This window comes from Arachis stenosperma, chromosome 5 (assembly GCF_014773155.1).
Source record: "Arachis stenosperma cultivar V10309 chromosome 5, arast.V10309.gnm1.PFL2, whole genome shotgun sequence".
Lineage (NCBI taxonomy): Eukaryota > Viridiplantae > Streptophyta > Magnoliopsida > Fabales > Fabaceae > Arachis > Arachis stenosperma.
The window spans coordinates 74,183,353-74,197,477 of record NC_080381.1 but is presented as its reverse complement, the minus strand read 5'-3'; the positions used below and the strand labels follow the sequence as shown (position 1 = coordinate 74,197,477).

Genomic DNA, 14,125 nt, shown 5'->3' with positions numbered 1-14,125 from the left:
TCGTCTGCTAATCGACCCCAAATAAATGAACGTAACTAATAACCCCGACCCTACTAAGAACTCCCCAGTTCTTACCCCTTCTCTCTCCCTTCCCCCTCCAGATGGAGCAAGAGTATCCTTCCGTAGCTCGTTGATGATCGTTCCACAAAGAGGATTCCACTCTAGGTAGTCTTCTGAGTCTAGAGTGAACTCCATTATCTGTTTATACGTATATACCATGGGACCAGCCGACATCTAAGCCCCGTTTATCTATGAACTTTAACCTAAGTCCTCCGTACGATGTTGCTGTTATGTGGCCACTCGATGAAGTACTTGAGAGACGCTCTTTGATGACATATGATCGTGCAGAGGAGTAGTAGATGACCTTCCACCTTTTGATGACGTTCCACCTGACTTGAGTTTTGAAGACCTAGAACGTACTTTCCCTCGCTTTAGTAGTTTAGAGGGACTAGGCGAGTATAGAGTCTAGGCTAGCCTGGGTGCCAGCTTAGGGACTTCTTGAACAGGTCAGGACCTGGGATGTTGTATATATATATATATATATATATATATATATATATATATATATATATATATATATATATATATATGTATATAGCTATTATCTAGCTATATCTAGGGGTGTTCTAACTGAAGGTCTATACTCTAACAAAGGCTGGATAAATGAATGTTGCTAGCTACTCGTGATGTATTTATTTGTGGTTGTTTATAATTGTTTTATCTGTTATTATTTATGAATTGATTATGAATCATTCTGTTTTAAATCCAAACGCTTTAAAATATATATATATATATATATATATATATATACCCCGCAAATTAACTACGTTTTTAACAACGTATCAGGCTCATATGATAAATAATAGATAATAATTAGGAAGACAAATTGGTAGCGCTCAGTTTCTAGTATGATCTAGACATATTGAAAATTGGGTCGTTACAATTTGGTATCAGAGCAGTTCGTTCCCAGTAGAGCCTGGGGAGTGGACTGACTATGCTTCATTGCATACTCTGTTCTGTGTCTCATGCGTATAGGATATCCCAGTGATATATGTTGCATGATTGTTTCTGTGTTTTCATTTTGGGAATGTTTACACTTGACTCGAAGTGTTAAGAGTGATCACCTTAACAATGATTGTTTGGTGTGAACAAGACTATAATGGGTTCACGGAGACAAGGCGTACGGGAAGGAATTCCTAATGTTAACTATGAGAGGGAACAGGAAACGTTTATGGCTACCATGAACGACGTGGCTGAAGTAGTGCGTAAAGCTGCTGTAGGAGCGGCTAGGCCTGTTGAACGTCTCAGAGTGAGAAATGAGGACGAGAATGGATACGGAGAAGATAATGGAAACGATGAGAACAACTTAGGGCATCCTGCAAGACCTATGACCCTTGCGACCTTTCTGAAGGTTAATCCGCCTAAGTTCAAGGGTACACTCGTTGCGACTGACACTGATAACTGGTTTCGAGGTATTGAACGATCACTGAGGGCGCAGCATGTTCCGGAAGGACAACACGTGGAGTTTGCTATTTATATGCTCGAGGGAGAAGCTGATTATTGGTGGCAGGGGATGCAGCGACTGCTACAACATAATGAAAATAACATTCCTTGGGATATCTTTAGGGATAAATTTTATAAAAAGTATTTTCCGGGAGCAACACGAGATGCTAAGGAGATGGAGCTTATGCAGCTGAGGCAAGGGGATATAACTGTTGCTGAGTATGCTCGTAATTTCGATAATTTGTGTTGTTTCTCTAAGATCTGTCAAGGGGATCCTGCTGACCTTGAAGAATGGAAGTGCTTGAAGTTTGAAGGAGGCCTTTGTGTTGATCTGATGAGTTCAATAGTTTCGCTGGAGATACGTAATTTTGCCGAATTAGTCAACAAGAGCAAGTTAGTGGAAGAATGTATTAAGAAAGTGACTGTGGCTAAAGTGAGTCGCCAAGGATTTCCACCAAGGCGTCTTAGCAATCATCAGACAGCCGGGAGAAGGGTGCATTTTAAAGCACGTGGCATACGACAGCGTAAGAACTTACAAGTTGGTAACATTACTGATCGCCGTATGGGTAAGAATGGAGGTAAAGTAAGGCAAGGTAATGGTAAACGAGCCCATCAGGCTTACATAAACACTGCATATAAGGAATGCGGAAAAGAGCATGATAACAGGTCCTGCCAGTTTGGATCACCTAACTGCTATGCTTGTAGAGAACCTGGACATATTGTCATGGATTGTCCAAAGGGATTTACTCGAAATCCATTTAGCACTCAACAACAAGGACGAGTGTTTGCTATCACTATTGACAATGTTGTGCAATCGAACACCCTCATTCAAGGTCAGGCTATGTCAAGAATCGATTTCTAACTGTACTGTATGATTCGGGTGCATCGCATTCCTTATTTCTCTAATTATTGCTCACGAGTTAGGATTATATTTCTTTAAATTGAATTTTTACTTGATTTTCCATACACCTACATCCCAAAATGCTTTGACCAGTTTAGTGTGCCTGCAAGTACCATTCGCTATTAGGAACAGGACTTTTATACACGATCTAATCTGTTTACCTCCATTTGGTTTAGAAGTTATTTTAGGATTAGATTGATTATCTAAGTATCATGTTTTCTTTGATTATTTTAAAAGAACTGCTGTTATTCCATCTGATAGTCTATGTACTAAACCATTTCTGTCCCACACCTTATATCTGAATTCTGTAAGAGTTACTTTGGGTAGGAGTGATTGTGAGGGGTACGTTCTGTTAGCGGCTAGCTCGAATGATAGTGAATTGAGCTTATAACGAATCCAAATGGTGAAAGAATTTCCTGATGTTTTCTTGGACGACATACCTGAGTTTCTTCCTCAGCAAGAGATAAAATTCAGCATTGATCTAGTACCTGGAACCGGACCGATTTTCATAGCACCGTACCGGATGTCACCATTGCTTGCAGAGCTGAAGAAGCTATGAGATAGGATCGTAGTGGCCTATGGAGGTACAAGAACAGAATTTGTGTGCCTAACTCTGGAGAATTGCAACAAAAGATTCTTACAGAAGCTCATCAAAGCAGACTTTCTATGCATCCTGGAGTGACAAAGATGTATCGAGATTTGAAACAAATGTTCTGGTGGCCGGGCTTAAAGAGAAAAGTAGCTGATTTTGTCTCAAAATGTTTAACCAGATAGAAGGTGAAGGTGGAACATCAGAAGCCGTCAAGAACCCTGCAACCCTTAGAAATACCACAATGGAAATGGAGCAGATCACTATGGATTTTGTCACGGGATTGCCAAGGACCGCAACAAGACACGATGCTATTTGGGAAATTGTGGACAGGTTGACAAAATTAGCGCATTTCCTCCCGATTCGAGTTGACTATACATTAGCAAGGCTGGAATGAATATATATATTCAAGAAATCGTACGACTACATGGGATACCTTCGTAAATTGTCTCAGATCAAGTTTCGAGGTTTACTACTAGATTTTGGGGAGCTTTTTAAAAAAAAAAAAGCGTTGGAAACAGAATTGCATATGAGTACATCATACCATCCTCAGACAGACGGACAATCAGAGCGAACAATCCAGACATTGGAATACATGTTAAGATCTTGTGTGATGGATAACCAAGGTAGTTGGGATAAATATTTGCCGTTGGTCGAGTTCGTCTACAACAATAGTTACCAACAAAGTATCGGGATGGCACCATATGAAGCTCTCTACGGAAGGAGATGTCAAACACCATTGTGTTGGAATGACGACGGAGAAGCTAGTGTCTTGGGTCCAGACTTAGTGCAAGAAACTACTGAGAAGATAAAGGGGAATCACCAGAAGATCCAGACAGCATAGAGTCGTCAAAAGAGCTGTGCCGATAATAGACGTAAACCCTTAAAGTTTAGTGACGGAAACCGTGTCTTACTAGAAGTAACTTCGATTACTGGAATAGGTAGAGCCCTTAAGACTAAAAAAAAAAAAAAAAAAAACTTAACCCACGATACATAGAACCTTTCCAAATACTTAAAAGAGTCGGTCTAGTAGCTTATCAAATAGTCCTTCCTCCTTATTTATCAAACCTTTATGATGTTTTTCATGTCTCACAACTTAAGAAATATATTCCCGATGAGAGTCACATTTTACGACCAGAAACAGTACAGTTATGAAATCATTTGACATATCAAGCATCACCAGTTCAGATCGTAGAAAGAAGTGATAAGCAGCTAAGAGGCAAGACTGTTCGCTTAGTCAAAGTAACATGAAAACCAAGGGGAGAAGAAGAGCACACTTGGGAACTGGAAGATAAGATGAAAGCTAATTACCTGCATCTATTCCTAGGTAACTAAAATTTTGAGGGCAAAATTCTCTTTTAGGAGGGTAGAATGTAACAACCCTAATTTTCGAGTACGCGAGATTTTTTCTAAAGGCACGGAATCCTCCAGAAGATCAGTAAAGGGAACACCTCTGTTATATCATCAAGCATCTCAATCCTCATTATCATTATGTCATCCTTAATCTAGAACCTCTTTTGAGGCAAACTTGACAACACAATCATGAGGAACCTATTTTTGAACTGTATCGGTTGGGAGTTTTGATTCTGATTTTCGTAAATAGTCTCTATTTGACGAACCGGACTCGATTCATGAGAGGAGAGAGATAATAGTATAATATTATCATTATATTAGTATTAGAAAACGCTTGAATGATATTATATGGTTACCTGGTCTGTTTTAGTTAAAAACAGAAAATCGATTTAACCGGGTTTATGGTTTACTGGTGCAGCTTAGCACCAGTACTCTCTGATGACTTTAGCAATGCTAAGGCCTCATTATACATGTTCTATTCTCATAATAAATATGTTACTAGTGTCATTTATGCTAGTAGCTCATAAAATAATTTTTAGAGATGTTTTTGCAAGTGTTCCGATACATCTAGTTCTAGTAGTTATACACTTGGGATATTTTAATATTATTTTAATCCACCTTCAAGCCAACCAATCACAACTCTCCTTACACCCCCAAGACACTCCAAGGCTGGTCATTTACTCCCTTTGGCCGAAAATGTGAAGAGAGAAAAGAGAGAAACTTTCATGACCCTTTAATCTTCAAAGCTTGATTTCTTCTGAACTAAAACTCAAATCAAAATTCCGATTTCACCAAAATGATCCTCTCTTCTTCCTCTACATAACCATGTGACTTATCAAGGCTGGAAATAAGGTGAGATGGCTGTCTCCCTCCCTCTTCAATTCGGTTTTCAAGGAAAACCATGTAAACATGTGTTTTCTTGATGTGATTTAGGAGGAAAAAGTGCTTAAGGACCACCTGAAAATCTAACTGAATTAGGAGCAGCAAAACCAGGTAGGGTATCACGAAATTAATCTTGATTATTTGTGTTTGAGATGTGTGAATGTTGTATTATTTGGCTGTGCTAAAAAGTGGTTGCATATATGATTGATTCTTGGTGAAAATTTGGTGAAATTTTGATGAAATTTGATGAAATTCAAGCTATGAATGTGTGTTCTTGTGGCTGCTGGAAAAACGAACCCTAGGCCCTAAATTGAGGTTCAATTTGTGTTAAAATCATGTGGAAAAGATGGGGTTTTAGTGGCTGGGAATTTATTATGAATTTTGGTAAAAATCGGTTGCTGAAAAAATTGAAAAACGGGTGAAAACAGAGAAAGAATCTGAAGAATTTATGAAGAACACGAAGAACACTTTGAGTGTGGTGAAGAACAATGAAAGAACACCTTTTTGATTCATAAAAGGGCAAAGAAGTAATTATTTTGGTGTTTGAGGGGTTATTTTGTAATTTCTGAAAGTTAGGGTGGTAAAAGTAGAAATATTAAAAGTTACGGGTGGTAAAAAGTGAATTTTAAAGGTTAAAAGTAAAAGTGGGTTAATTTTCGAAAATTTAATAATAAAATAATAAATAATAATAAAATATTAAATAATAATATTTAATTAAAAATAATATTTTAATAAAAATAATAAAATAATACAGAAAAGGCAGTTTTCTGTAAAAGCTTTAGAAAGACAACTTTAAGTGCAGAATCTCATAAATACCTTCATAAAACACTTACGGAGTGGTAATAACATGTTAGTGAGGAAAAGATAAATAAAAGATAAAAAGTTAAAGAAAAGATAAAAACCAAAAAAAAAGTCTGTAAAATTCTAACGACAGAAAAACAGACAGAGACTAGTGAACGAACTAGGGCAACTTAGTTAGTACTTAGGTTGCGACTAGTGTTAGGTATAATATGAAAAGTTAAACTGTTTCAGTATAGACTTAATGAACCTATACTTGGGACAGGCTAACTATTCATACCGAAATTTACATAAGCTTTAAATACATACGTTAAGCAGAGAAATCAGAGCAGAGTAGAGAAACACAGAGAACAGAGTAATCAGAGTAAAGTAAAGAGGTAAAGAGATAAAGAGAAAAAGAGTAATACAGATACAGAGGAAAGGTATTTAGTTTATGAAATTGTTAGCAAGGACGTGGGTTTTGTCCCGCTTGCGTATTTATGATTATAAAAGAGAATAAAAAGCAGAGGACCTGTTGAAAGGTCATTTGTTGCTTGAGGCAACCCAAGAGGTGTGTTTATTCATTTGTTGCATTATGGCAACTCCTGAGATATTTGTGTGATGATCTGCTGCGTGAAGGCAGTCAGATAGATGGTGGTGCGACCACTGAGAACGCTTTCCTGCGGTACAGATCCATGTTTTAATTCTGTAAGGCAGAGGGGTTATTTCCTGCTACAGAAGTACCGTGACCACCTGTTCCATTTCTGTAGTGGCAGAGGGGTTATTTCCTGTATACAGAAGGTGTGTCGGCATACATCCCTGCAGTGGCAGATGTGTTATTTCCTGTATGCAGTGGACCCTGTGGTGGCAGAGGGGTTATTTTCTGTACACAGGGGTATAGCCAATAGGAAAGCCTTATCCAGACAGAGGTTGCTGGATAACGTCGGGAGCGGGTTAGTAACCGACAGATGAGCTCATTACCTGCACTAGGACTAGACATGCATCATTCTTGTCTGCGCATCATTCTCTGTTGCATTCCTTTCTGTGTGTGATTTATTTCTTTGTGTTTGTCTGCTTGTATGCTATTTCTATGTTTTATTATCTTGTATTCTTTTGTTTTTGTTCTGCTTTCTATCGTCTCTACTTTCTCTTTCTGTCTTTATCTTTTGTTTACTGCTTCGCTATATTCTATTATTCGTCTGCTAATCGACCCTAAATAAATGAACGTAACTAATAACCCCGACCCTACTAAGAACTCCCCAGTTCTTACCCCTTCTCTCTCCCTTCCCCCTCCAGATGGAGCAAGAGTATCCTTCCGTAGCTCGTTGATGATCGTTCCACAAAGAGGATTCCGCTCTAGGTAGTCTTCTGAGTCTAGAGTGAACTCCATTATCTGTTTATACGTATATACCATGGGACCAGCCGACATCTAAGCCCCGTTTATCTATGAACTTTAACCTAAGTCCTCCGTACGATGTTGCTGTTATGTGGCCACTCGATGAAGTACTTGAGAGACGCTCTTTGATGACATATGATCGTGCAGAGGAGTAGTAGATGACCTTCCACCTTTTGATGACGTTCCACCTGACTTGAGTTTTGAAGACCTAGAACGTACTTTCCCTCGCTTTAGTAGTTTAGAGGGACTAGGCGAGTATAGAGTCTAGGCTAGCCTGGGTGCCAGCTTAGGGACTTCTTGAACAGGTCAGGACCTGGGATGTTGTATATATATATATATATATATATATATACCCCACAAATTAACTACGTTTTTAACAACGTATCAGGCTCATATGATAAATAATAGATAATAATTAGGAAAACAAATTGGTAGCGCTCAGTTTCTAGTATGATCTAGACATATTGAAAATTGGGTCGTTACAACAAGGTGCAACTAGTATATCAACAGCTGGGAACAGAAGATCATTACACTATCAACCAAGTACTCTCTCTTGAGCACATTGAAATTGAGCATCAAGGCACACAGAGAAAGTTTACAATGAGAGGGGACAAGTTGAGACATCACCAGCATCAACCACCTTAAAGGGAGTTCAATGTCAAGCTAGTGACAATAAAAGAGCGCTTCATGGGAGGCAACCCATGATTTAAGATTCTTGTCCTGCATTTCATTCAATAAATTGTGATTACCTAAGCATGATTTTGAACCTTCATATAAATACATACATTGTTTTAAAGCATATGTCAGACTTCTAAGTTTGGTGTGCCTTAAGGCACACCCAAATTTGTTTTTCAAAAAAAAAGGGGGGGAGTTTATTCTTAGAACATATGCATAGTCATTTTTTATGAAGCATATAACCAAACACTAAGGTTGGTGTCTGCATGTGTAACAATGTTCAGAAGATCATTTCCTATTCATGGAATCAAAATCATACAGAGAGGGATCATGCATCATTATATTTTTGATATATAAAAAAAATAACAATATATATATATATATATATATATATATATATATATATATATATATATATATATATATATATATATATCAATTATGAAGAATTGACTGCATTGCTAAGCCATCTTCTCAGTAAGAGATAAGTTTGGTGTTCACCAACCTTTTGCAATTCTAATTAAGAGACAAAATTGATCATTTATGAAAAAGAAACAAAAACATTTTTCTTCTTTATTGTAAATCACTTACCAACGTATACATTCATATCCTAAGGCTAGCTGTTTTGATTTATCTAGGAGAAAGAGATTAAGATAAATACAAGGAGGGGCCACGGCTAGGACAAGCCAAGTGAGGAGTGGTCACATGTGCCTAGAGAAATGCGCTCCTTGGGAAGCAGAATTTGCATGCATGCATCATCGAACACCTAAATGCATGCAACCAATGAGAAGAGAATCCTCGTCAAAGTCTCAACAATGCATGCAGACCGTTCAATCCATGAACCTTCTGTATGATCAACTCAATCTCAACCCTTCATGAGCACCAACGAACTCCTTCCTCATTCATGATGGTTTTGTTAGAAAGTTTGAAGGATTTGCCTATAAATAGCCGTTAGCACTAAATGGCTTACACATTCATTCAAGCTACCTTCACTTGTAAACCATAATTTCCTCTACTCCCAAAACTAAATCCAACAATTCCCTTCTCTTACACAACAAAACCGAGCATCATCCCAAACACAACACATTTTTCCTCTACTCCCACTTTTCCCTTCTTCTCACCTCAAATCTAATGGCCTCCTCAAGTTCAAAAAGAAGGCTGGGAAAGGAACCGATGGTGACCGAGCCTCCATCATATGATGCAAGAAAATTTAGGTCTCAATTCCATGAAGGGAGATATCATAGGTTCATGAAGACAAAGAATGTCATTTATGAGAAGGGCCTTGAGTTGAAGGACGGGGAATACCCCATCATGAGGCAAATCACTAAAGAAAGAAGGTGGGAACTTTTATGTGCTCCTCTTGTTGACATCAGTGTAGTCATGATCAGGGAATTCTATGCAAATGCTGTAAAAGAGAACAAAGATAGTGTCCCCTATACGAGTTATGTCAGAGGAGTTGAAGTGAATTTCAGTCCAGCAGCCATCACAAGGGCCCTGAAGTTAAGAACTATAACTTATGCAGAGCCTAGTTATGAGACCAGATTGCAGATGGAAAACAATCCTGATGAGATCTTGCAAGGGTTATGTATGGAAAGCACAGACTGGGAAAGAGATTCAAAAGGAGTCCCAAGCCATTTGAAGAGAATAAATCTTACTCCTATGGCCAAGGGATGGTATGAAATAGTAAGGAGATCTATCCTTCCTACTGGAAACGCTTCTTGGGTCACAATCAAACGAGCACTCTTGACATACTGCATCCTACATGGAAGTGAAATCAACCTCGCACAACTCATATCCGACAGTATTCAAGAGATGGCCAACAGCACAAGCAAATCAAGTGGTCTTGGCCATCCAAGTACAATTCTCAGACTGTGCAATAAAGCTGGAGTAATCTTTGAAGATGAGGACACAGAAAAAGTGAAAAAAGGGAAAGGAATCACCAAGAGGAGCATGGAAGGGTTGAGTGAAGAAGATGATCAAGAGGGAGTGGTAGCTCCCAGACAAAGAAGACCTCAAAGAGAGGGAGAACAAGAGCAAGCTCATGGTGCCATAGACATGAGCCAGCTACACAGAGCAATTGAAGAGCTATCTCAACAACTCATGCAAACTCAACAAGAGCAAAATCAAGGGCGCCAAGAGCAATATCTAGAGCCCCATCCAGAGCTTCGGGAGCAATATGTGAGGGATAAAGAGGAGCGAGAAGCTTGGCAGCGTCAAATGGAGGAGAAGCAAGAGAAATGGCAACAACAAATGATGACTCAGCAGCAAGAGTTTCAAGCACAAATTCTTGAAGGACAAAAAGAGCAATACAAAGAATTCAAAGAATCATATGATAAGCTGTACTTTAGTCAAGCTAAAGCAGGGGAATATAGTCACAACCTGTATCAATGGAAAAATATTCATCACACCATGGGAGAAGTTAGATATGCGCAAAGAATGGAGAGTGATGAAAACATACAAGCAAGGTTGGAGTACCTGACCCATAATTTGCCAACACTCAATCCACAGATCAAGCCATTTGAGCAATGCCCTGAATTTGGAGCCAAGCAACAAGCAAGGTCTCATCACTATACAGAGGTAACATTTAACAGATTGGAAGAAGTTGGGCTCTCAGGACTCTTAGATTCTGTCTGGGATAGAAGATGTCCTGGTGAAGAAATCCGAGACTATTCCAAGCTAGGGAAGAGAAAGAAGAAAAAGGGAGAATCAAGCAGCAGCCACAACCATTAGAAGGTGGCAAAGTTCTTTCATACCTCTTCTTTCATACTTCTAATAAGGAGAAGCATGTCTGAAACATGATATGCCTCCACTGTTTATTTCATTTTTATTTCATTTTCTTGTACTTTTCCTTGTTCAATAAGTAGCTAGAGAAATGATCTGCATAATGCTTGTCATCCATCACCTAGCTGAATTTTGTTTTGTTTCCCATATGCTTGAATAAAAGAATTGTTTGAATTGGAAAGTAAATATCCAATGTTGCATGAGTTAGAATGGAAGTTAATGGTGGTGTCTGTGTTTGATTAAATGCATAACTCATGAAATAATTGCTGCATAATGTCATTTTCATTGAAGTGTGATCTAACTTGCTGTTATAAAGGTTCTTATCAATAAAGAAAAAGCCCTTGAAAACAAAAATAAAACAGAAAGAAAAGGAAGAAGAAAAAGCCAATATGGCAAGAAAAACAAAGAATAGAGGCTGGACACCAATAGCTTGGACCCTAGGACACATGCCTATGGTGTTCTTGTACTAGGATATGCTTGGATAAGTAAATTCTGAGGGGTATTTTAAAACCCGGTCACTTAGATCAACTGATTTGGGATGACCAATTGAAAGTCCACAATAAAGAGCAACCTAGATACAGAACATTTAGTTATCCAAAGAGATGATGGGCATCAATGATTCTAGGAGAAAATAGTGAGCCATGTGTCTGTGGTGGAAAGATGTTGAGTAAAAAATAAAGCCAAAGGCTACTACTACAACATTAGACACCAAGCCTTCAAAGAATAATAAGCTTGATAAGCAGCATGAGAAAAGAAAAGTTAGCAAGGGAGCAAAGAAAGAATAAACTTTATAACAGCAAGTTTAGTAAGCCTTTGAGGAAAAATGTATGTTATGTAACAGCAACAATAATTGAGTTATCATTGTCTGCATAAAAACTCCATGAATCAAGTTCTACTATATGCCTAATAAGGATATGTTTTCTTTTCTTGTTCATTTCATTTTCTCTTAGTTTTGATGCTTGCTTGGGGACAAGCAAGAATTAAGTTTGGTGTTGTGATGACAGGTCATCATATACCCATTTTTCAAGCTAATTTCACTTGTTTTATTAGTCTTTATGCACTTTCTTGCATCCTAAGTAAGTGATTTGGAATGAAAATGCACAACTTCTTTAAATCAAGCAACCACCATTAAATTGATGCTAAATCATGAGGTTTAAGCAAGAATTAATTGATTTTTAATGAATTATAAACCTTATGAGTTTAGAGATACTTTGAGTGGTTGTTTTGGTTTCTTGTAGGTGAAGAAAGGAAGAAAAGAAGAAAAACGTGGCTTAAGAAGTGTGGCCAAGAATTGAGAAGTGTGGTGCAACAAAGAAGGAGGAGGCAAACATTGCCCTCCACAAGAGCACACTGCCCTCCAGGAGAGCAACATATTGAACCAAGCCTTGAAAAGCAACATTGCCCTGCCCACAACAAGGGCGGAGCACAATTTGATGCCAAGGACAAAAGGAAGCAAAAACTCTGTCCTGCCCTCCTCAAGAGCAATATCAGGCTCTCATGGAAAATAATTCAAGGGAAATTGCTTCCTAGTGCTTCCTATGGGTTTCGAACCCAAGGACAAAAAGGAAAGGAGTAGCGCTCAAGCACAATGAAAACAAGCAAAAATTAGCTTGCTTTCATTCTCCCTGGATCGAACACGGCACCATGAGGAAACAAGGAACTAAGCATTACTTTGGTGCCAAGAAAACCAAAGAAAAGAGGTAGCGTGTGCCTCCACCAAGTTTCGAACTTGGGACTTCACCTTTGGCACATTGCCCTGCCCTCCACAAGGGCAGGGCAGCATTTTGTGATACACGGCCAGCGCACAAGATTGGCACGCACCAAGGAAGTTTCGGCCAGCAGCAGCGCGCACGGGCAGAATCTGGCGCACCAAGAAAACTCTACCCTGCCCTCCACAAGGGCAGGGCAGCATCCTGCAGCACCACACGCACCAAACACGCACGCAACAAGGGCCGCACGCACCATTTCCTGCCCTGCCCTCCACAAGGGCAGGGCAGCCTCCTGGAAGACACTTTTCTCATGGGCTGAAAATTGGATTAAAAATCCAATTTAATTCATTTCTTCACCAAATCAAAAGCCCATCCAAATACCAAAATCCAAGAATAGAAAGTGTATAAATAGGAGATAGTTTGATGTAATTAAGACCTTCTTTTCACTTTTGACTTTTGAACCTTCTTTTGATTTTTGGAATTTGGAGACTTCATTGAGAGCTAGGAATTGAGATTTCAGGGAATTGGGGAGGAGAATTGATCTCTCTTCTTCCTCGTTCTTGCTTGAGCATTTTTACTTTTCCTGTTTGAGTCTTGGGTGTGAAGAATTGAGGAATTTCTGTCTCAATCTCCATTCAAGATCTCTTTAATTCCTCTTCTTCATAATTAAGTTCAATTACATTTCCTTTACTGCTTCTTCTTAAATTTCTCGTTAATTGCTTTGTGAACCTGGATCTGGGAAGGTAATTGAGATCTAGACTTTGCTATCTAGTCTCTGGAGTCCTGAGATCCTACGTCCCTTTTGGTTCTTCTGTGAACCCCTGCTGCAATTTAATTTCCCCTTCTGTTTGAGATTTAACAGAATTCAAATCATCTCTTGCTTTGATAATTGTTGCAATTTACTTTCCCTTGCTTGAATTCTGACATCCCAGTCCTCAAATCTCTTTTTCATTCAAGCAATTTAAATTTCTTGCACTTTAAGTTACTGCAATTTACATTTCTTGCACTTTAAGTTTCAATCATTTAATTTCTTGTTCTTTAAGATTCAGCACCTTTACTTCCAATTCTCTTTAATTTCTGTAATTCATCCCTCTCCCTTTACATTTCCTGCTATTTACTTTCTGTTGGATACAAAATCACTCAACCAATACTTGATTCGCTTGACTAAATCAACCACTAAACTAAAATTGCTCAATCCTTCAATCCCTGTGGGATCGACCTCACTCCCGTGAGTTTTATTACTTGATGCGACCCGGTACACTTGCCGGTGAGTTTTGTGTTGGATCATTTTCCACACATCAATCCCCGAGGTCCCTTTCATGCTCAAAAGGAATGAGTATCTGGAGATCCGACATGAGATTCAAAAAAGAGGTTGGGAAGTTCTCACCAACCCCATTCAACAAGTCAGAATCTTAATGGTTCAAGAGTTCTATGCTAATTCATGGATTACCAAGAACCATGATCAAAGTGTGAACCCGAACCCAAAGAATTTGCTTACAATAGATCGGGGGAAATACTTATATTTCAGTCCGAAAAATGTAAGGTTGGCATTTAACTTG

General features: G+C 38.7%; 1 protein-coding gene across 1 annotated transcript; it reads left to right on the top strand.

Moving 5' to 3' along the window:
* Positions 1-1,159: 1,159 nt before the first annotated feature.
* On the top strand, positions 1,160-2,365 carry LOC130980900 (uncharacterized). The gene has a single exon (XM_057904545.1). The coding sequence runs from the start codon at positions 1,160-1,162 to the stop codon at positions 2,363-2,365; it is 1,206 nt and encodes a 401-aa protein (XP_057760528.1).
* Positions 2,366-14,125: the final 11,760 nt, after the last annotated feature.